Source organism: Camelina sativa, chromosome 9, assembly GCF_030686135.1.
Source record: "Camelina sativa cultivar CO46 ecotype springtype chromosome 9, ASM3068613v1".
In the NCBI taxonomy this organism is placed as follows: domain Eukaryota; kingdom Viridiplantae; phylum Streptophyta; class Magnoliopsida; order Brassicales; family Brassicaceae; genus Camelina; species Camelina sativa.
Window position 1 is genome coordinate 38,308,552 of NC_141888.1, and position 21,492 is coordinate 38,330,043.

The 21,492-nt window shown below is 37.9% G+C and overlaps 4 protein-coding genes, 1 long non-coding RNA gene and 4 other non-coding genes across 9 annotated transcripts; 4 read left to right on the forward strand and 5 right to left on the reverse strand.

Annotated features, from left to right (window-relative positions):
• Window positions 1–1,112: 1,112 nt before the first annotated feature.
• On the reverse strand, window positions 1,113–5,386 carry LOC104715904 (uncharacterized). The gene is made up of 4 exons (XM_010433271.2): window positions 5,191–5,386; window positions 4,029–4,988; window positions 1,463–3,932; window positions 1,113–1,263 (listed from the first exon to the last, which is right to left on the reverse strand). Exons 1-4 carry the CDS (start codon window positions 5,384–5,386, stop codon window positions 1,113–1,115), a joined length of 3,777 nt encoding a protein of 1,258 aa, XP_010431573.2.
• Window positions 5,387–6,662: 1,276 nt separating this feature from the next.
• Window positions 6,663–9,751, forward strand: LOC104713680 (chaperone protein dnaJ A6, chloroplastic). Its single transcript, XM_010430853.3, has 8 exons — window positions 6,663–6,831; window positions 7,251–7,385; window positions 7,615–7,756; window positions 7,861–7,918; window positions 8,072–8,114; window positions 8,404–8,452; window positions 8,546–8,632; window positions 8,723–9,751. The coding sequence occupies exons 2-8, from the start codon at window positions 7,276–7,278 to the stop codon at window positions 9,572–9,574; spliced, it is 1,341 nt and encodes a 446-aa protein (XP_010429155.1). The 5' UTR covers window positions 6,663–6,831; window positions 7,251–7,275; the 3' UTR covers window positions 9,575–9,751.
• A 149-nt stretch (window positions 9,752–9,900) lies between these two features.
• On the reverse strand, window positions 9,901–9,985 carry TRNAM-CAU (transfer RNA methionine (anticodon CAU)). Its single transcript is given in 2 exon segments — window positions 9,901–9,936; window positions 9,948–9,985. It is a non-coding gene; the product is annotated as a tRNA-Met (tRNA).
• A 466-nt stretch (window positions 9,986–10,451) lies between these two features.
• On the reverse strand, window positions 10,452–10,536 carry TRNAM-CAU (transfer RNA methionine (anticodon CAU)). The gene is given in 2 exon segments: window positions 10,452–10,487; window positions 10,499–10,536. It is a non-coding gene; the product is annotated as a tRNA-Met (tRNA).
• Window positions 10,537–10,877: 341 nt separating this feature from the next.
• Window positions 10,878–12,540, reverse strand: LOC104713681 (mediator of RNA polymerase II transcription subunit 18). Its single transcript, XM_010430855.2, has 6 exons — window positions 12,370–12,540; window positions 12,200–12,263; window positions 11,929–12,028; window positions 11,781–11,838; window positions 11,341–11,697; window positions 10,878–11,248 (listed from the first exon to the last, which is right to left on the reverse strand). The coding sequence occupies exons 2-6, from the start codon at window positions 12,233–12,235 to the stop codon at window positions 11,146–11,148; spliced, it is 654 nt and encodes a 217-aa protein (XP_010429157.1). The 5' UTR covers window positions 12,236–12,263; window positions 12,370–12,540; the 3' UTR covers window positions 10,878–11,145.
• Window positions 12,490–12,563, forward strand: TRNAI-AAU (transfer RNA isoleucine (anticodon AAU)). The gene has a single exon. It is a non-coding gene; the product is annotated as a tRNA-Ile (tRNA).
• A 2,812-nt stretch (window positions 12,564–15,375) lies between these two features.
• On the forward strand, window positions 15,376–15,449 carry TRNAI-AAU (transfer RNA isoleucine (anticodon AAU)). Its single transcript has one exon. It is a non-coding gene; the product is annotated as a tRNA-Ile (tRNA).
• A 218-nt stretch (window positions 15,450–15,667) lies between these two features.
• Window positions 15,668–19,787, reverse strand: LOC104713682 (uncharacterized). The gene is made up of 15 exons (XM_087464640.1): window positions 19,454–19,787; window positions 19,281–19,369; window positions 19,105–19,171; window positions 18,897–19,012; window positions 18,666–18,732; window positions 18,529–18,577; window positions 18,278–18,363; window positions 17,933–18,192; window positions 17,779–17,834; window positions 17,603–17,688; window positions 17,428–17,520; window positions 17,054–17,330; window positions 16,459–16,970; window positions 16,126–16,360; window positions 15,668–16,041 (listed from the first exon to the last, which is right to left on the reverse strand). Exons 1-15 carry the CDS (start codon window positions 19,640–19,642, stop codon window positions 15,815–15,817), a joined length of 2,409 nt encoding a protein of 802 aa, XP_087320766.1. The 5' UTR covers window positions 19,643–19,787; the 3' UTR covers window positions 15,668–15,814.
• A 427-nt stretch (window positions 19,788–20,214) lies between these two features.
• Window positions 20,215–20,994, forward strand: LOC147939267 (uncharacterized). Its single transcript, XR_015565927.1, has 2 exons — window positions 20,215–20,447; window positions 20,538–20,994. It is a non-coding gene; the product is annotated as an uncharacterized LOC147939267 (long non-coding RNA).
• The last annotated feature ends 498 nt before the right edge of the window (window positions 20,995–21,492 follow it).

Genomic DNA, 21,492 nt, shown 5'->3' on the forward strand with positions numbered 1-21,492 from the left:
GTAAAAATAAAACATTTACATAGGGTGTGAATGGTAACTGCGGTTGGGGCGGACAAATCCATCTGCGGATCAGACCGCTCTGTTTTAAGTATGGACAGCAGACTGCTGCGGTCCAACTCTATTTGTAGGGAAAAACGGTCCGCAGTTAGTCCGCTGCGGTCTTGTTTCTATTTTCTGTAGACCGCACTACTGCGGACTAAACACAATGAATGGTAAACAAAAAGGTTTGATCCGCAGATGGATTTGTCCGCCCCAACCGCTGCAACCATTCACAACCATAGTGTAGTTGTTAGGGCTTTTTTTAGCCGACCGAACACTCACTCTCCATAAACTTTTCGTGTTCGACAATTTTTTTAGGATTTTCGATTCCCTATTGTTTCGAGATCTTCTTGGCTTCTTGACTTGGTATCGAAGCTACCGTTCTCTATCACCATTGATTACGGTACATAACTCTATGTGTGTTTTCGCCTCGTTGTCTATATCTCCCTTCCTCTGTTTCAGTTTGTTTAAAGCCCATCGAAACGACAAAGTGTCCTTCGGCTGATTTTTTGTCTTCTTAGGATTGGTGGGTTGTAGCATTTGGTTCACGATTGCTTCTTCATTTGTATATAGAAGAAGTAAAGAGGGCCTGAAGCTATTTTAGTTGTGTAAATAGCAGGGGAGTGTAATTAAGCTAACTAAATATGGCTCTAATGCAATTTGGAAGTACGTGTTTTGCTCAATTTGCAGTGAGAGCTTATTATCCGAGCAGATTCGAACCAACCTGCCAACAAAAGTATGATCTTTTTACTGTTTAAGTCTCTGGATTGTATTTAGTGGTTTTTGATTTATTGTAGGAGTTATATATCTGACTCACATAGCGTTAAAAGGTTTTTCAGTTCACAACTTTTTGCAGTTCGTGTATGTTTCAAATGAATTGTTTGGGAGCTTCAAGGTCGAGTATGGTCTCACATGGTTCCTTGCCCTTCTTGTCCAGAAATAAGCAGAACCGAAGAGGATCTCGCTTCACTGTTAGAGCAGATCATGCAGTATGTGTTCTTGTAACTTGTTTAGATCACTGCTGTATTATGATCTTAATTGCTTATGGTTGGTTGTGTGAAATTCTAGGTGTACTATTCAGTCCTTGGAGTTTCGAAATATGCAACCTCATTCATCTTATGAAGATTTGGTGTTGTATTATCTTTGAGAAGGAGATGATAACAACATTGACACTCAAGTATAGGAGTGGTAACTGTTACCTTCTTGTTTACGCCAACAGGGATCCTGATGCAGAAGAGAGATTCATAGAAATAAGTAATGCATATTAGGTGAAACACTTTTTGATAAATATGTGAATTTCATTGAACTAAAGGTTCGCAGAACTTACAAAAGCTGGATACAGAGGTTACTTCTTGCCAAAAAAAAAAACAAACTAAAAACAAGGAAGGAACCAAACGAAGATATATATCACGACTAAATATACTTTAACCACAATGCCATAGCAGCCTTAAACTGCTTCCTAGCCTTTTTCGCCAGTATTGCATCCCTAATCTGCTTGTCAAGTCCCTTGAATAAGATAGTAGTCTCGGTGGATATGTTGTGGTGGTACCTGGTGTTGCGCTCCCACCATAATGCGTAAACAGTGGCTTGTGTGACTAGTCTTTGGAGGGGACGAGTTGAAGTTTTGTCTTTCATGTCCATCCAGCTGGTGAAAGCATCCCAAGTGTGAAAAGAGAAAGAGCGGTAGCCTAGTCTTCTAGTTACTTCAGACCAGAGATCCTCGCTGACCTTACAGTGGAGGAAAAGGTGATCACGGGTTTCCTGGTAGCAACCACAGAGACAGCAAGTTGCGTCGATGTGTGAGTCCCAGCTAGCAAGTCTCGCTTTCGTAGGTAGCCTGTCTAGGTGCAGAAGCCACATCATAAACGCATGTCTGGGTATTGCACCCTTAAACCATACCTGAGAAGTCCAAGGAAGAGGATTCTGTCTCGGTCTGATCTCCTCCCAGGTCCTCTTTGTTGAGAACATTTGGAACTCGACCGGACCAGTCATCCAGAAGAAGCTATCTTGTTCCAACGCAAGGAGTGGACTCTGTATCGTGGCAAGGAATATATGGAGGTCCAAGGCTTGATTTGAGCGAGCAGGCCTTAGATTCCATCCTGTTGGCGAACATGCGTGGGCCACTTTACCTTGAAGAGGGATACCCACTTGATTTGGTCCCGATGGTCCGAGGTAGTCTATTAGTGGGCCAAAAGGGGTCCAGCAATCATACCAGAAATTTAACTGTTGACCGTTACCAAGCCTTGCCTTGAGGAAATGTCTTGCAGTGTGTCTCAGGTTCAACATGGCCTTCCAGGTCCATGAAGATTGTTTCTTTGCATCAATAGCCCAGAAAGAACCATCCTTTATCTTGGTATTGCGCAACCACAACGCCCACAATGAGTCGGATGCAGTAAACAGTCTCCAAATTAATTTGAGGCAGAGTGTCCTGTTCCAAAAGCTTAAGTTCCTCAGACCCAGTCCCCCTTCTTCTTTCGGAAGACACACGTTGCTCCAGGCGACTTTTGCTGAGCCCCGCTTGGTTACATCACCATTCCACAGGAAGTTCCTGCATAGACTCTCAACCTTTTTGATGCAGCCTTTTGGTAGGATAAATGCCGACATCCAGAAGTTTAGAGTACCATGGATCACAGAGGATAGGAGTTGCAGCCTGCCCGCGTATGAAAGGGCTCTTGCTGCCCACGAGCTGAAACGTTTTGTCAAAGCATCCAACAGTGGCCTGTATTCTGATAGCCTTAGTTTTCTGTGCATGAGAGGGAGGCCTAAGTACCTTACTTGAAGTGAACCGATGTTGAAACCAAGAGATGCCATCAGAGAGGTTTCAACCTGAGTCACTCCCGCTAGGTACAGGTCCGTCTTGCTCTTATTCATGTGAAGACCTGAGGCAGCTGAGAACTCATGGAGAACCCCAGTAATGTTTGACAAGGAGTTTAGTTTCCCGTCAAAGAAAACCATGATGTCATCGGCAAACGCTAGGTGGGTAACCTGAGGGTTCGAGGTATTAGCGTGAGCTCCTATGAGGCTGTTGTTGTATGCCTTCCTTAGCATCTGCGAAAAGACTTCCATGACCAAAACGAATAGATACGGTGAGATGGAGTCACCTTGTCTCAACCCCTTTGATCCCGTGAAGTGGCCACACAATTCCCCATTGATGCAGATAGAGAAGCTTGCTGTAGAAATACACTGCTTTATCAGAGAGATGAAGTGCGCTGGGAACTCCATTGCCTTTAGTGTGTTGATTATAAACTCCCAAATAACAGAGTCAAAGGCCTTCTTGAGATCCACCTTGAGCATTCCCCTTTGCGAAATGTTTTTCTGGTTGTAGCCTTGCACTAATTCAGTAGCCAACAGAACATTTTCTACCAAAAGTCTACCCGGGATGAAAGCTGATTGGGAGTTGGAGACCAGATCCGGGATGACCCTCTTTAGTCTGTTTGCCAGAAGCTTAGACACTATCTTGTATAAAGTGTTACAGCACGCAATAGGACGGAACTCCCCCACCCGCTGCGCGTTTGGGGTTTTCGGGATGAGGGTGATGATTGTTGCATTCCACTGCTTGAGCATCTTCCCTGACCTGAAGAATTCAGTAACAGCCTCGATCGCTGAGCTACCTACTGTTTCCCACTGAGCAGTGAAGAACTCGACACAATAGCCATCTGGTCCCGGGGCCTTGTTTCTGGGAAGCGAAAAGGTTGCTTTTTTTATCTCCTCTGGTGAGTATGGCGCATTTAGAATCTGGATAGCGCTTGAAGAACAGCGTTGGGTGACGAGGTCCGCAATTTCTGAAACTGAAACTGAAGAGCGCGCACTTTGACCTCCAAACAAACCTTTGTAGAAGTCCACGACAAGGTTTTGAATTCCCTGTCTGGAGTCCACTACCTGGTCATTGTCGTCTATGAGGAAAATTATCTCGTTGATACTTTGCCTTGAAAGAATAGACCTGTGGAAAAATTTGGAGTTTTTGTCTCCTTCTTCTAACCATCAAATACGCGATCTCTGCTTTAAGAAGGATTCTTCCGCTAAAGCAAGGGAGGTCCAGATCCTATGTGCTTCTTTCTCTTTGTCCACGTTCTCAGATGATGGAGTAGCTAAGAGGTCTTGCTGGCAAGCAAGCAGGTTTGCATAAGCCTCCTGAACCCGTTTTTCTATTCCGGAGTAGTTCACCTTGCTAAAGTCTCTTATCACGTTTTTCAGAAGCTTTAGTTTCTTTGAAATTTTGAACATTTGAGTCCCATCAAACTGGAGAGCGTCCCACCAGACCTTGATAAGAGGTCCAAACTCCGGATTTTGATTAAGTAGAGACAAGAACTTAAAAGGCTTCTTACGCTTCTGCTTTTGACAATCCAGGAAGATGCATCCAGGGCTATGATCCGAAAAAGCGGGTTCACCAAAAACAGCAAGTGATGTGGGGAAAGCAGCCAACCATACGTCGTTTACCACTACTCTGTCCAACTTTTTAGCAACTAGACCAATACTATGCTTGTTCGTCCAGGTGAAGGTACTTCCGCAATAAGGTAGGTCAGACAGAGAGGAGGAAAGCAAACACTGACTTAGTTCTCGCATACCAGATGGAACGGAGTGAGCTTCAAGGTTTGAATGCTCGTGAGGCAGCAGAATTTGATTAAAATCCCCCAGGACGGTCCACGGTTTTGTTGAGATAGAAGAGTTCTGAGAGAGATCAACTATCTCAGCCCACAAAGATCTCCGGGAAGCACTACAGGTGGAAGATGCATAAACCACAGAGACAACTATCTGATCAGAGACGAAGGGCAGCTTGACTAGGCAGGTGATCATCTGGAGAGATTTGCAGATGATAGTAACTTGAACAGAAGGATGCCATGTTAACCAAATCTTACCAAGATCTGAGAACTCATAGTTTCCTTCAAAATTCCAGCATGGGAACACACGAGATACTATAGCTTGTGAGTTCGCCTGGCTGACATGGGTTTCTATAATCCCACCAAAAAAATGGTTGATTACTCTTCAACCATTTCCGAAAGCATCTACGCTTTATTTTATCGTTAATACCTCTTACATTCCAGCAAAAAATATCCATAAAGATAGAGGGATATTAGAGGATTAAAGGGCCTCTAGCCCTAGCTCCACGGTGATTCTTTCGCAGCAATTTTTTGGATACTACCTTCAAAAAACGGTCTGAGTCTGCTTCCGGATTGTCATCCTCTTCTGATAGGCTGTCCGACGAGACTTCGTTTTGAGACATACCCTTATCCTCCAAGACTTTTCCTGCTCCATTAGTCCTAGGGGATAGATGTGCGAAGAGGTTGTCGCGAAGATCTATACAAAGCTGTCCATCATCAAAACCTAAGGGGTAAGATTTGAGATACATACTTTTAAGCTATGAGGTGAAACACTTGTAGAGATACATGTTTTTAAGTAAGCCTCTTTTGGGGTTTCTTTTTGACTAAAGAACAGAACAAACGTTTTCTGTTCTGCAGGTCTTATCAGATGAGATGAAGAATAATAGGTGTGGGGATGAGATTGAGGGTCATGAGGCTGGAGTCGAAGACGCTGGAATGGGAGACATGGGGGAATGGTTCCAAGACCAAGTATTCAAGTTTCATTCTTTAAAGACTCTTAAAGCCAAATGCACCACGTGTGGCGGACTAGGTCAAGTGGTTTCATCAGCAGTAGCTCCTCTTGACTTGAACCAACAAGTCATGACTTGCTCTTCCTGTAACGGCACTGGAGTGGTGCCTGCTCTTGTTGATGAAACGGATACGTCTCAAAATATTGGACGGGGTTGATTCCTGGCGGTAGCGCTGATTAAGAATGAGAAGAGAAGTGAGGCCGGTGACTGGGTGATCTTAGGATGATGATACTTATAACCAATATACTCTACGCTTGCAAGATATATATCTCCTATAACGATACAATTCTAGGGACAAGAATGAAAGTAGCGGTGGTGATGGCGAAAAAGGGAGTGCAAGTGGAAATACATAAGAGATTGAGCAAAGAGGAGCAGAAACTTATTGAGGAGCTTGCTGATATGAGCAAGAACAAGACTGCTAAATCGCCACTAGTACCAAAAAAGATGATTACCAATGAGAAGGCTCGGAATGGGAATGTGATCTAACAAGGCTCGGAAACCAATTCTACTACGTACTGACACAAAATGGAACACATTAACTTAGAAAAATCTTATGCAAGTTCTGATATTGCAAGATCCTAATATTCAACTGTAACGTTCACGAGATTTTCACAGGTATTACGTGATCTGAACAATGATCACTACATAAAACCAAAACACATCTAACATGATACAACATGTCCTTGCTTTACTTTACTTTACTTTCAACCATATATATATATACATTCTTACCATAACACAGATTCGATCAGCTCCTGCTCTTACTTTTACTAGTGAAAATGGTAGTGACAAAAAGTAATTATACTTTCATTTGATTACTTTTTTAAAAAATGTTAATTTTTGACAACAGAGACCATATTATAAAATATAAAAATAAAAATGGAGATAATACCAACAAAGTAGAGAGATATCACTTTCATTTAACTGAATTCATGTATAAACTTTTTATTCAAAAATAATTTACAACCTAATACCTTCCTAATACTAATATATATTTTTCAATTCATAATAATATAATATAAAAATAAGAAGAAAAAGGGCTACGTTCTTCTAGCGAACTCCTTTCATTCGTTTCTTCTTGTCTAAAGTGACTAAAAAACTCATCATCATCAGTTTTTCTTATCTCTCTCTCTCTCTCTCTCTCTCTCGCCTCTTCCTTCTCCCGTCGTCCACCATTGATTACGGTAAGATTCCACCTTAATTCACTCTAGAGAGAGAGAAGAACTCATTCTCTGTATTCACATAGTTTCCTTTGCTTTAACCCTGGATTGTGCCAAAAAATTGCGGCTTATTATGGAATCCGCCGCTTAATTAATTTACCCGACCAGCTCGTGTTTTTCGAACAACCCACATCGGATTTTGTTAGAAATGTTTTGCCTTTTTTTTTTTTTATATACATAATCTAGTTGATGAACAACAACAACTCCTATGTATGTGTTGTGATGGGTCTTTGCTTGCTTATTTAGTTATCTTCTGTGTTTGAACTTTTGAAGTATGTTTGTTAAACTGAAATTGAAATTGATGTTTTGTCTATGAATTTTTGGGTTTAGCATTCTGCGTTTATAGAGAGTAAGAAAAAGCTAACCTAAAATTGTGTTTGCAGGGAGTGTGTATTGAGAGCTAAAAACATGGCTTCAATACAATTTGGAAGTACTTGTGTTGCTCAATGGAGTATTCGTCCTCAATTTGCAGTCAGAGCTTATTACCCCACCAGAGTCCAATCCACTCGCCAACAGAAGTATGATTTTGTTTTCTCTAGATTTGCATCTAGTTCTTGACATAGAGTGGAATTGAAACTAGTTTTGGTTTATAAAGACTTTCAAAGGATTTTGCTTTGTTACACTTTGCACATCTTTAGACTGAGAGTTTTATGAGTGTTCACTTGGAAATCGAGAAAAAAAAGGAGGGAAGAGTTATGTAATCTGAAATAGCATTGAAGGTTTTTTTGTTTTGACAACTTTTTGCAGTTCCATGAACCAAATAAATTGTTTGGGAGCTTCAAAGTCGAGTATGTTCTCAAATGGGTCCTTGCCTTTCTTGTCAATGACGGGAATGTCCAGTAATATGCATCCTCGCAGAGGATCTCGTTTCACTGTTAGAGCTGATGCCGTATGTGCTCCTATTTTTCTTCCCTTTCCAGAATGTGTTTATCTCTCAGCTTCTCTACTTATTATGATCTTGATTTTCTTTTTAATGATTGTGTCCAACTCTAGGATTACTATTCGGTTCTAGGTGTTTCGAAAAATGCAACCAAATCTGAGATCAAAAGCGGTATGTTTCTGTTTTTCTAAATGGGAGAAACTCCCTTGTATATGGATGGTTTGCATATATTCTCAATGCATGATTTGAATTTTTTGTGTTTTTTTTTCTTTACTTGTACTCTTCGATATGACACTGATTAGCTCTTCCTTGCTCTTGTTTCAGCTTATCGGAAGCTGGCTAGGAATTACCATCCGGATGTGAACAAGTAAGTGAAAAACTTCATTTGATGAAGATTGGTGCTGTATATCTTGCGAACAAGAGGATAGGAATTAGGATCGATACTCAAGTACAAGATAAGAACCTTGATCTCTGTTAGCAAAATGTAAGATATGCCAAAAGCAAGATGACTGCAAAACTTAGATTTTAGATTATGTTGTTCCAGGGAGAACCATGTACCTTCAAAACTCATAGACATTAGCGAAATATAGAAGACTGATACTTCTAAGTTAGAAAATTGTGACCATCTTGTTTACATGTTTATTATGTGCTTACAGGGATCCTGGCGCAGAAGAGAAATTCAAAGAGATAAGTAATGCATATGAGGTGAAATGAAACCCCAACTTCTCCTTTGTTTCCATTATGCAAGTTCAAACTTCTAGAGATGTTTTTTTTTTTAACATTTATAGGTTTCTGCAGGTTTTATCAGATGATGAAAAGAAATCTCTTTACGATAGGTTTGGTGAGGCCGGAGTTAAAGGCGCTGGTGGGATGGGAGGCATGGGGGTATGTTGTTCAGAATGTACATATTTATTCTTTATTGACACTCGAAGCCAACTCTCTGAACACTTCTTGGTTTTTATTAACTTTCAATAGGATTTCAGTAATCCGTTCGATCTATTCGAGTCACTATTTGAAGGTTTTGGTGGGGGAGGAGGAGGTGGAATGGGTAGAGGTTCAAGAAGCAGAGCCGTGGATGGTCAAGATGAGTATTACTCGCTAATCTTGAACTTCAAAGAAGCGGTTTTCGGGATGGAGAAAGAGATAGAGATATCTCGGCTCGAGAGCTGTGGGACTTGCGATGGTTCAGGTGCAAAACCAGGAACCACACCGACCAAATGCACCACGTGTGGCGGACAAGGTCAAGTGGTTTCATCGGCAAGAACTCCTCTCGGCGTGTTCCAACAAGTCATGACTTGCTCTTCCTGTAACGGTACTGGAGAGATCTCGACACCGTGTGGTACTTGCTCTGGAGACGGACGTGTGAGGAAGACGAAACGAATAAGTCTCAAAGTACCAGCCGGGGTTGATTCAGGTAGCCGGTTAAGAGTGAGAGGAGAAGGCAATGCAGGGAAGAGAGGCGGGTCACCAGGAGATCTGTTTGTTGTTATAGAAGTTATACCAGACCCGGTTTTGAAACGAGACGATACAAATATTCTCTACACTTGCAAGATATCGTATATTGATGCGATTTTAGGGACAACACTGAAAGTACCAACAGTGGATGGGACGGTAGATTTGAAAGTACCAGCAGGGACACAGCCTAGCACGACGCTTGTGATGGCGAAAAAGGGAGTTCCAGTATTGAACAAGAGTAATATGAGAGGGGATCAGTTGGTGAGGGTGCAAGTGGAGATACCTAAGAGATTGAGCAAAGAGGAGAAGAAACTTATTGAAGAGCTTGCTGATGTGAGCAAGAACAAGACTGCTAATAGCACCAGTAGATGATTAGAAACACAAATTTTTTTGACATTGACAATGTGAATCTCTATATATATATACATTGTTCTACCCTGGCTTGTGATATTTAGTTATAGCTCTTGCAAAAGAGGAAGCATTAAAGAAGCAAGTGGAGGAAGATGATTGTTGTTGTAGTCTTTGGGAAAAGGAACTTTTAAGAATTCATTTTTTGTGGTTCGAATTTTTTAGTCTAAATGTATCAAACCTGTTGCGGTTTAAAAATAGGCTTTCTAATTGGAAATGGTCAAATGGGTTTCAGTTCCAAAGCTCCAAGAATAAAAAAGGAACTGCGACTTAGAATAAAAATTGTAGAATGGGGTGAGAGAGGCTCGAACTCTCGACCTCAGGATCACTCAGTAGCTATGAGACCTACGCGCTAGCCAACTGCGCCACCACCCCATGTTGAAGTTTCTTACAGTATATATTTTGATAAGAATCTTTTTTATAATGGCTAAACTTAGAACACAACTTCCCAGCTAAGAATTTTTTTTTATAATGGCTTAACTAAGAATGATCAAATCTTTGGTCTCAGAAAGACAATGAAACCTAAGCTGGTGGACACAATACTTTGATGAAATTAATGCTTCAAAATCTTTCAATTTATTGAGACAAATGACAACAATGAAACATCATATTGCCAGTTTTTTCCATTGTTTAACTATGAACAATCAAGCTTTGGTCTCAGTTTCCTGAAAGACACTGATCTTAATCATGTTCGAAGATTTTTTAAAAAATTTAAGCTGGTAGATAATTGGAACTTATTGGGGATTGGGATGATAAATGGGTTTCAATTCCAAAGATCCAAGAATAAAGAATGAACGACTTTGTCCGAATTTAAGCAGACAAGCAAGTAAAAATAGTAAAATGGGGTGAGAGAGGCTCGAACTCTCGACCTCAGGATCACTCAGTAGCTATGAGACCTACGCGCTAGCCAACTGCGCCACCACCCCACGTTGAAAAGTCTTAACAGCGTATATTTGAAAACAACGTTTTCTAAAGGCTAAACTTACATTACAACTTCTGCTTAACTAAGAATGATCAATCTTTGGGTTCTCAGACTGCTTAACTAAAGAATGACCTTTAATCATGTTCGAAGGTTCTACAAAATACACATATTGTTAAGCTGGTGAACACAATACTCTGAAACTAAAGCTTCAAAATCTTTCAATTTACTGACACAAGTGACAACAATGAAACATTATATTGCCAGTTCTTCCATTTCTTAACTATGAACAATCAAGTTTTTGGTCTCAGTTTCCTGAAAGACATTGATCTCAATCATGTTCAAAGCTTTTGTCAAACATACATATTTTCCATTGCTGGTAGACACAATACTCTTGAAATCAAAGCTTCAAAATCTTTCAGTCTAGTAACAACAATGGAACAACATCTTGCTATCAAAAGGTTGAGAGAAGAACAAATATCTTCAAAGAGCCCTAACTCAATAAATATTCAACTCTAATGCTTCAGGAGATTTCACAACCATTGTGTGATCAGAAAATAAAATTGACTACAATGAACCTAAAGATCTGACAAGATAGAACACAAGATCCAACTGGTTACAATGCAGTACCTCCTCCATCCGACATAAGAGATGCGGCAGCTGCAGCAGCGGTTGGCACAACTCCCGTGGAGATAAATGGTTTCGACAAGTGAACAAGCCTGAAACATAACATTGTTGAATCAGGTCATCAAACATACATCAGAGTGTTGTAAAATAAACTACAAGGGGGTAAATGACAAAATGATCTTACGGGGCGAGAAATTCACAGAAAGATGAAACCGCAGCAGCGACTTCGCTGTAATTCGCAGGTGTTGCAGGAGCTGTGACATCAACAATCTGCATCCCAGGTGTAACAGGAACTGCCTCATCTATAGCATGAACTTTAGGCATCTTATTAACAGAAGACACAGAGACACTTATGTTGGCGGTCCGTTGGAAATGAAAGGCGAATCCGACTTTGAGAAGCTCATGGTCAAGTTTGTAACCGAGTGCATAGAACATACGCAAAGCGTTCTTGCTTACTTTACTTTCAATCAAAGTTCTAACCATAACAGAGATTTGATCAGCACCAGGACCTCTCATTGCACCTCCAACATGTTTAACAGTCCTAATGATTCAAGATGTCATAAATTACATTCCTTTGAATGAAGCAAGAACATATTATATTACAAGAAGAAGAAGGAGATGTACCATGTGGGATCTGGTTGATCAAGATCACATAAAAGCCTAACTTCAGAGGGCACAACTCCTGCAAAAAAAAAAGGGGAAAGATTTCACAATGTGGGTTTGTTATGATTCATAGGATGGTTCAATATGTGTGAATCAAGGGAGTAGTTACCAAGACTTGGGCCACTTTTTAAACACAACTCATGAACTCTCAGACGTTCGCGTTGAACACCACAGAGACCTTGAAGAAGAATCTCAAGAGCTTCTACATGCTGCAAAATTGAGAGTGAGAGAAAAAGAACAAAACTTTAATCAAATTCTGAATTTTTCAAGCTAGGGTTTTTCGATTTGGTACCAAAGCAAAGCTAAATTAACTTGGAATTTTTCGTAAACCCAAAAAGAAAAAAAAAAAAAAAAAAAAAAAAAAAAGGGGGCAAACGCACTTGTGTCTCGATGATTCCTTGAACTACGCACTCCATTGAATTGTTTTCTTCAGATCAAATACTTCTGCAAAAACCCAGTAAAGATTGATCGATTAAAACCCGAGAAAGTAAATGCTGAGGAAAACCAAATTCGAAGGCGAAATTGAATATAAAATTAAACGAAATCTTACTGTGAAATCAATACCATCGTCCTCGAGAGTAAATCGCAGAGTTTTTTTAGACACTGAGGAGAGTTACAAGAACTATTTAGTGTAGTAAATATCTTCTATGTACAACTAAGTAAACAAGATGGCCTATTAGCTCAGTTGGTTAGAGCGTCGTGCTAATAACGCGAAGGTCACAGGTTCGATCCCTGTATAGGCCACTTTTTATGTTTCTTTTTTCTCAAATCTCTTCTTTTAAACTGAGCCATCACACTTGTTTTTTCTTCTTTTTGGGTACAAATTTTGTTCTTCATATGATTTGTAATAATAATAATTTACCGGTTTGTTAACGAGAAAATAATAGTATTAACTATTCAGAATATTCAAATATTAAAATGAAAAAGAAAAATATCCACCGAATATAAAGACATTAACCTGAAATCTGTAATCTGATTAACCTTATTGATTATAAATTTATAATCAAGCTTTATAAAAATCTTTATATAAGTTTTTCAATATTTGAGATGTATTTCTTTTTTCTTTAAAGTTTAAATTGTTCGTGATAGTTACAGCTTTGGTTCTCGGTTATGGTTAATATGATAAAATATCACCAAAAGACTTTTTTGTACTATTTTCCTATATGATTTGTTATATTAGTATTTTTATTATCTCAATTAATATTATTAAAAAGCTATTTTCGTAATGTGAAAAAGTAGTTATTAAGTATCAACTATGAAAAAAAAAATAAGTTAAACTTATCACCAAAATTTTTTTTCTTTTAAACCACCAAACTTATTATGATCATTGTTCAACTATGTTCATCTTTGTATCCTAAGGGAATATTCCAAGTGGAATTTAGATAATAAACATGTCAAATGGCAATTCTTAGAAACATTTTGAACTCCATCACCAGTGTGTTCGTGAACATAAGAAAGGACAATGTAATAGGATTACTCCCGTGGACAAGAGATTTAATCTAATCCAAGCGACTTAGATGCACAAGCTCAATGGTTTTAGATGCATGTTTGGCTTTCTTCTTCTTTTTTGAGAGTACGGAGAAAAACTCAAACTTCTCTACAAATAAAGGAGAAGAACATGACAGTTAGATACCGATTGAATGATATATGTAATATATATGTGGTATCCAAGTTTAGATTCCGTAAATAATAAGCAAAGTTGATCCTCTCAGTCAACAATTAAAGCGTTATGCTAATAAGAGAGACCTATTACCACAATTCAAAAAAAAAATTACTTAACTAGGCCACATCTTGAGAGTCTATATATAATAATAGTGTATGGCTTAATTTTGTACTTAATAGAATTTGGCTTCATTGCTTTTGTGTGTTTTTTTTTTTACATTTCACCATTTCTTTCAATTTTTTTAATAGAAGTTTATTTCTCCTAATTTTCTTAATTTGACTATTATTAATTTTTATACTAAACATAATCATTAACCAAAAAGAAAAAAAAAACTAGATAAAGGTTAAACGCATATTTATGTGTGGTAGTAAAACCAAACAATCCCCTTTTTAATAAAACGGAAGTACACGACTTCAAATTGGTAGACCATATAATATTAATATAGGTTATAACTAAAATTAATTATTTGATAGCTTATATGGATTAATTACTTGATAGGTTATATAGATTTAGGATTAGGATCCTCTTAAAAATATATTCTAAAGAATAAAATAGAATATCCAAAGAATATTTAACTAACCATATATAGGCAAAAAAATCTCAGAAATTAATCACTCTTCCGCAGATTACAAGTGATTTTCGATTATACTAAAACATAAAATCTTACTTTACTTTATCCGAAAATTTTGACTAAGTAACGGGTCAAAATTTTAATATTTAAATTCATTTCATATATTTCTTTTGTTAAATTGTATAGTTTTATATACTATAATAAAAATTTAAATAATTTAATTTGGAATCTTTAAAAATAGTTTAATTTGATATTTTTAAGAATATCATAAATATATAGATCAAAAAGTTAAAAATTATAAACACTCTAATTTGATTGTTATAGCACGGGTTAATAATATGTCACTATAATATGAAAAAATTTCAAGAAATATGGTTTTTTGCTAGAGCACGGTTAAAATTTAAAAATATAATTTCTCGGATTAAATTTAAGTTTGGAATAATGTTCTTTGGTAGGCATTCTCGGTCACAATGATTTTGACAATCATACTTTACATATTTGGTCCTATAATTAGTATGTGTTATACTATAGGTTAAATCATAGAATTAACAATCAAAATACAATATATAATTTTAAATACTAAACAAATCAAATAAAATTAACAAAGAAAAATTAATTTTTTATCACACAATTTAATCTGCGTTATACCACAGGTCAAAATCTAGATATACTAAAATATATCTTACAAAATAGATGTTATTTTCATAAGTCATATTCAATATATGATTTCATTGGATAGTGTTGTTCCATACAAAAAAAACTTTTAAAACAAATAAAATAATTACATTTACGATGTTTTAAATAAAAATTACTAAATAAACAAATTTAATAAATTTTAACCCATGCTCTAGCACGGGTCATATTCTAGTACAAATATATTGTCTTTCACTATACAATTGTCTTTTCTAAACAATACAAATATTTGTTAAATGAAATAAAACTAGAGGTAAGAACATATCTATCGTTTTCCCGTCCGCCTCTAATTTGTTCAGACCGGCCTTGATAATAAAGATGTATATATTTGGAATTTAATGGTAATTAATATGGTATCGCAGAACAAGTTTGGTGGCTAATCAAAACAAGGATTCAAGATGCAAATGTAAAACTAAAGATCACATGGAACACGAAGGTCACAGGTTCATATTGTTTCAGTTTTCTCATTTCTTAATGTAAAACTAATCAAATTGTTTCAGTATATATTAATAATGGAGATGAGAGTGAGTGAGGTACGAGATTTATTTCAGAGGATGGGAAAAGATATAAAAGTTTAAGCTGAGGTAGTTTAACAAACTATAAGAGATGTTGGAGGCATTAGAACAAATGGCCTATTAGCTCAGTTGGTTAGAGCGTCGTGCTAATAACGCGAAGGTCACAGGTTCGACCCCTGTATAGGCCACTTTTTAATTTTTTCTTTCGCGAAAGGTTTGAGCACATTCCTCGATGGTTTGAGCACACGCCGATAAGAACATTGTCATCATCCTGATCGGTAACAAGACTTCGGCACTAAACTCGACAAATGTAGCGAATTCTTTCAACACTTTTGGCTGAGATCTTCAACACGAACAAACATTGTTAATTAGTCTTGTACTTTCAGATTTTTGAAATATAAAGAGGTTTAGAAATCAGAACAAAATCTTTCTTTTCTTTTGTGTCCTTACATCAAAAGTCATCATGATGATGCTTATATGAAAAAGAATTTGGAGGTAATGAGGAATAGAAAAAGCACAAAAAGCAGTACAACTGAAGTTATATAGGAGAGTTTTAAGCTGTTTCCATAGCTTGAGGACCGCCTGAATCGCCATTGCTTCCATTTACTGAATCGCCATTGCTTTCGTTTACCGAACCACCTTCAGTTTTTTGTGTTTTCTCGGCAAATCTCTCTAGCAGCTCCTGGCAATCTGCAGCAGTGGCCATTACAGCCAAACTAGCCTTCCCTCTCCAGCAACTGATGGCTATTGTTGACGCATCCACTTTTACTGGTTCTTCACCTGAGGTATCAACAAAACCATGAAAATCACACCCTACACTAGACGATCAAACATATTATCTTATGAAAACCAATCAAAACGCACCATCACTGAGAATCACCACGCAGCTTCCCATGACAAGGTCAGTTGCTTTTTGGGCCAACTGTGGGTTGACAAAATCCATAAACTTGATCGATTTGTCTTGCAATAGAAGTTTGAAGTCTGCCATTGGGGTGTGAAGTACTTGCTTAGTGATGTATGGAAGGATCACAGGTAGTCCCTCGGATGATATGCGGAATGGGCACAGCGTGCTTGAACCTTCTTTTGCCGATTGTCTCTCCTGTGTTTCAATTAGTTGCAACAAATCTTTAGTTTCACTTTGTGCAGCTTGCGCTTAATCAACCGAAACAACAAGTGAGGAAAGAATATTGTACTTACAAACATCTTGAGGCCAACAGAAGCGATCTTAAGTTGTTGCCCGACTGCAAAATTCAACTGAAGAACTTCCTTAACCGATTTTGAAACATAGTAAATCCTCTTAACGCTGCTTGTGTCGTTGTTTCTTGCCACGAGATGACCATGCAATGGAAATGATTCATCTTTGATACCGTAGAATTCCTTGATGCCATTGATTACTGTTTCATCTTTCACGAAAACAACAGGGTCAAAGCCTTTCCACTTCCCTTGCATCGGTACTTTTCTCTTGTCTCCCACATTACTCGAATTGGCTCCTTTATCTTCTGTGATGCTTTCTCCTTCTGTTATTTTCTTCTCAGGCTCCAAACTATCATCTTTCTCATTGTTTGAATCTGCTTCAATAACTTTTTCCGCTGCACTTTCATCTGGTACAGCATCCACTGTAACAACAGCTTCTGTAGTCGGAGACTTTTCTGTCGAGTCAGCAGGCTTCGCAGAAGAGTTCCTTTTTGGATTTGGTTTCTCCTGAAATTCTGTGAGTAAACTACAGATAAGTTCTACAGATCCATAGGTGAATAAACAAACCAGAAGTTCTCCCAAAAAAAAAAAAGTTCACCTGGTAAGGGAGAAACTTTGTGAAGGACCGCGATAAAGAAGGCTCCGGTGTTCTGGTCATGAGGCATTATCCTCATGCAACGTTCAAGTGGAAGATCAGAGACTTCCTCGGCTGCTTCATCAGGAGTAGCATCCACCACAGTATTATCTGTTTCTTCGGATCCATTAGTCAAGTCCTTGATATTTTTCCCAGAAGGAAACATACTCACAAGAACTCCGCCTCTACGGTTTTGTGGAACGTCTTTGTAAGAAGTAAACCACCCACCCTTATCACGCACCTGGATTAAACAAAGACAAGGCAAACACAAATGAGTAAATCCCCCTAGATTCTAGAGATGAGGGTTTGTTCAATCGTTAGTGGAGGTAGAAACTGACCTTCCATTTCTTTAGACCTGGTCTTCGTATAAGTTCAGGAAGCTTATCGGAAACATCTAAAAGTTCAACAGAGTCTCCACACCTCCTTAGAATCTGAATTCAAGCAAGGGTTATTATGCGGTTACAGCTATAACAGGTTTATAATGAAACGTAAAGAAGTTGTTTAAAATATTACCTCAGCAACAACAGCTTCGTCCTCCACTGGGTTCATTGAGCAAGTTGAGTAAATCATCTTTCCACCAACTTTCAACAGAGATAAACCTGGACAAGACCATGCAGACATGTTTACAATAGGAAGGTCATTCTACAAGCAATTCCATTTTGAGACATGTTAAGAAATTAAAAAATTACCTCTCATAGCAAGAATAATCTGAAGGCTATGAAGTCCATTGCCCATTCCAGAGTTCCTGTGCAGAAACCAAAAGCAATAAGAAATTCTAGAACCTATGCCATATATTGCCTCATAACATTGCCGATAGGCTTAAAATGGCAAAGGTGAAAATACCATTTCCGCCAGATATCTGGAGCTTTGCGCAGTGTACCATCACCACTGCATGGAACATCACACAGAACACGGTCAAAGGCAAGTTGATTAATGGGCATACTTTCACTTATTCCTTTCTCGGAAGCTCGGGATTTGTTCAAACGACAACCGGGAAACTGTTGCCCTTCATGATTCGTCACTATCAAGTTGGATGTGCACATTCTCTTTGTTTGGTGAATGAGAAGGTTAGATCTTTTAAAATCAACATCATTAGCCACCACCTGATTATTAAGGGAAGAACAATCAAATCATCTATCTACCTAAAACCAGATTTAGAAAATTAAAGATGTGTATAGCAACACAAACCAGTCCACTAGGTAGAGATCCTGGTATTGATGCTTCATGTATAATCTCAAGCAGCTGAAACGTTTTGGAACCCGGTGCAGCACACACTGTTAGAGACAAAGGTAACAGATCAGTAACCATTTACCTCATACTTTCCCGGAAAGCGAATGTAGTTATGGCCATTTCTTCCTTATCCAAGGCGGATACTTCTTTGAGCGAGCCTTTTAAAAATTTCTAGGTCTCAAAACAATATCAAATGAAAATTCACTCACTGTCAAGTACAAAATGATCTGGATGTACGTCAAGGAAGAGAGGAGGTACCTGCATGATTAAATTAAACAACGCTTTGTAAATGTTAGTAAACAAAGAGACAATGTTAATGGTGGAAAAGAGTATTAAACTATCTTACCATGCTAACAGCTTCCTGCCTAGTGATGTTACCAACTTCATTTTCTAACTTCAGAAATTCATGAAACCTGAAAAGACCACAATGAAGAACCCATCATGTGTCTAGCACAACAAACACACTAGTTCTTAAAACCATACACAAAGTAACTAGAAATGCTTCAATAATTAATAGGTCATTCTAGTAAATATTAAAAAAAAAGTGACTAGAATTCATATGTTAGTGAAAACGTACTTCTCAAGTGTCTGGTTTTTCCTAATCTCCTTTCGAGAAAAATTAGAATGCCAAGCAAGATTCTTCGGATACCAAGGCAAGGGCTTAATAGCCTCCAGTTCACCACCTTCTATGGCCTTAAAAAGCAAAAACCAATATTACATAAATAAGTTTCGGAGTATAATAGAGATAGACAGTACAAAATGCCAATCACAAACATTGCATTTACCTCTGCCTGAAGTGATTTCATAAAATCATTCTCCAAGATGGATATAATTTCATCGCAAAACTGGCCACTGCAGTACATAAAAGTGGGAAACAAAGAAGCATCGCGTAAGCAATCCAAGACTAAACCCTAAACCTCATTGAGACTTAAAGAACAAATAACACAGTAGCATTACTCACTTGGAGTTAACCCTAAAAGCAGCAGGTAAAGGCTTACGAAGAATCTCCATGAACAAATCCCACTCTTCTGCTTTCACTACCCCTTGTTCCTAACAACACAAACACAAGAGTTTAAAAACCACAACAACAAAAATCAAATCCATTAATCCAATACAGAATAGCGAATACGTTACCTTGTAATACTCTTCGAAATTAGGGTTAACAGTGATAATAGGTTCCCAAGTAGGTTTTTGCTCCGGTGCGGCGGCGTTATCGGAACCATCAACGGTAGTATCGGATTTAGAACGTTTCCAAACATTCTCTCTGTTTTCTTTGAAATCTTTTCTCTGAGAACGACCTCTGTGTCTTCCTCCTCTTCCCATCTTCACAGCTTCCGATGGAACCAACAACAAAAAAGTTCGATTTCCGCCGCCGGATTCGAAAAATAAAATCTCTCAGAAACTTTACAAGAACTGAAGAAGAGAAGAGAAGTGTGTTTGTTTCTTCTTCGTTTTCTTATCAGGCTTTGTTAATGGGCTTTAGGGTTTTGCTTTTAAGGCCCAGATTCTCTTTAAAAGAGCATCACTGAATCTGGTTTAATTAGAGAATTAAGTTCGGTTTGATTCGGTTCAGTATGATGAATACCGGTTCAGCAAATCTCAAATGACATACTTAGGGGGTGTATTGAACTGAGAATTTTAGGAGATTTGCTGGGATTTTAATATTTCAGAATTTTAGGAGATTTGAGTGTAATTTTAGGAGATTTGGTTATTAATTTTGGATTTTAAGGATTTGGTGAGATTTGGGTTTTGAGATTTGTTGAGATTTGATTATTGAATTTTAGGTGATTTTGATATTTAGAAAGGAAAAAAAAGAGAGCAAAATGTCGTTAATTAAAAAAAAGAGCAAAATGTCTTCCTCCTCCTACTTCTTCTCCACTCTAATGTCTCTCTTTATCTCCGTTGTTATATAGATGGTGGGTCCGATTGTGGAAGACCAAATGGCGAACAGAAAGAACAAAATGAAAATGAAGAGATAAGTAGAAGAAGAAGAAGAAGGAGAGGTGGAGGAGACAAAGAACAGACATGCCCTTCAAATCTTAAAAAAATGAGTCTTCATATTGCAGCGACAGAAAAAATCAAATGAAACAGAGCTCTGAAATTTCAACGTCTTAAAAAAAAATCAATGGTAAGAATAAAGACAATCTAATATAAAGCACACTGGTACTGCATCATGATCCCATATTCATAGCATCTGTCCACATGTTTTCCGCTATAGTTGCTCTCCAGTTATTAGCAAGGACTCTTTGTTGGTCTTGAGTACCATGAAGCTGTTCTTCTTCATGGTTCTCATCATCAACTCTTTCATCAACGGCAGTTCCCTCCGCATTAGCCACATCTTCAAACAAGTCTGAACGACATTCTCTACGAAGATAATTATGTAAAACAACAGAAGCAAGTACTAACTCTACTTGCGTCTTATATGGAAAGGGTGGTGCATATTTGAAGATGAGAAACTTTGACTTGAAGATGCCAAAAATCCTCTCTATTACGTTTCGTAAGCTAGAGTGTCGATGGTTAAACAACTCATTTGCATTTGCAGGATCTTTTCCTTGTCCCCTAAAGTCTTGCATAGATAATGTCACACGATGAAACATGCACAAATACAATACAAATACAAATTATGTATGCTCATGATGAACAAATGAAATAAAACATAGTAAAATCTACTAATCTATTGGCAAGTTCATGAGCCTCAAAATTGTTGCTAATCACTCTTGTTAAACATAATGATGACTACAAGCTTTAAAACCCCAAAGAGGTATTATAATCCACATGAACCAAAAAAAAAAACAAGAACAACGACAAACGTTTTACACTTACAAGAGCCATGACTTGTGCTGCGTCTTCTCTCTTCCAGTATTCCTCTCTATTACCTACATAAACACAATAAGCAATAACTAATCAGAGCTTTTCAAGAAAGCATAGAGCTTTTCAATTCAGACAAAAGGAACAAAGCAGAGAGCTCTCACCAATCTCCAAGAACATTGTTGGCTTGTTAGTTATTGGTCCATAATGAGTTGCTTCCAATGTAATCTACATCCACACAAAAGCAATTTGCATTCTAATCACCTCAAAACAAACTTCAATTTAAATCATTAGCAAATTCATAAGGTTGCAGTAGAGTCTTCAATACCGCGGCAAAGCATCGAGACGGGACGAGAACATCATCG

Bases quoted from the DNA above. Each gene is read 5' to 3' on its own strand.
- LOC104715904 (XM_010433271.2), bottom strand. From the start codon at position 5,386: ATGTATCTCAAATCTTACCCCTTAGGTTTTGATGATGGACAGCTTTGT. The intron at 4,989-5,190 runs GTTTTTTGAAGG...GTGGGATTATAG, and splicing joins TCCGGAAGCAGACTCAGACC to AAACCCATGTCAGCCAGGCG. The intron at 1,264-1,462 runs GTATATTTAGTC...CTTCTGCATCAG, and splicing joins GCTATGGCATTGTGGTTAAA to GATCCCTGTTGGCGTAAACA.
- LOC104713680 (XM_010430853.3), top strand. From the start codon at position 7,276: ATGGCTTCAATACAATTTGGAAGTACTTGTGTTGCTCAATGGAGTATT. The intron at 7,386-7,614 runs GTATGATTTTGT...AACTTTTTGCAG, and splicing joins CAATCCACTCGCCAACAGAA to TTCCATGAACCAAATAAATT. The intron at 8,453-8,545 runs GTGAAATGAAAC...AGGTTTCTGCAG, and splicing joins AGATAAGTAATGCATATGAG to GTTTTATCAGATGATGAAAA.
- LOC104713681 (XM_010430855.2), bottom strand. From the start codon at position 12,235: ATGGAGTGCGTAGTTCAAGGAATCATCGAGACACAA. The intron at 12,029-12,199 runs GTGCGTTTGCCC...TCAATTTTGCAG, and splicing joins AAGGAATCATCGAGACACAA to CATGTAGAAGCTCTTGAGAT. The intron at 11,839-11,928 runs GTAACTACTCCC...TTTTTTTTGCAG, and splicing joins AAAAAGTGGCCCAAGTCTTG to GAGTTGTGCCCTCTGAAGTT.
- LOC104713682 (XM_087464640.1), bottom strand. From the start codon at position 19,642: ATGGGAAGAGGAGGAAGACACAGAGGTCGTTCTCAGAGAAAAGATTTC. The intron at 17,689-17,778 runs GTAATTTTTTAA...GGTCTTGTCCAG, and splicing joins GATTATTCTTGCTATGAGAG to GTTTATCTCTGTTGAAAGTT. The intron at 17,521-17,602 runs GTAATATTTTAA...GCTTGAATTCAG, and splicing joins ACGAAGCTGTTGTTGCTGAG to ATTCTAAGGAGGTGTGGAGA.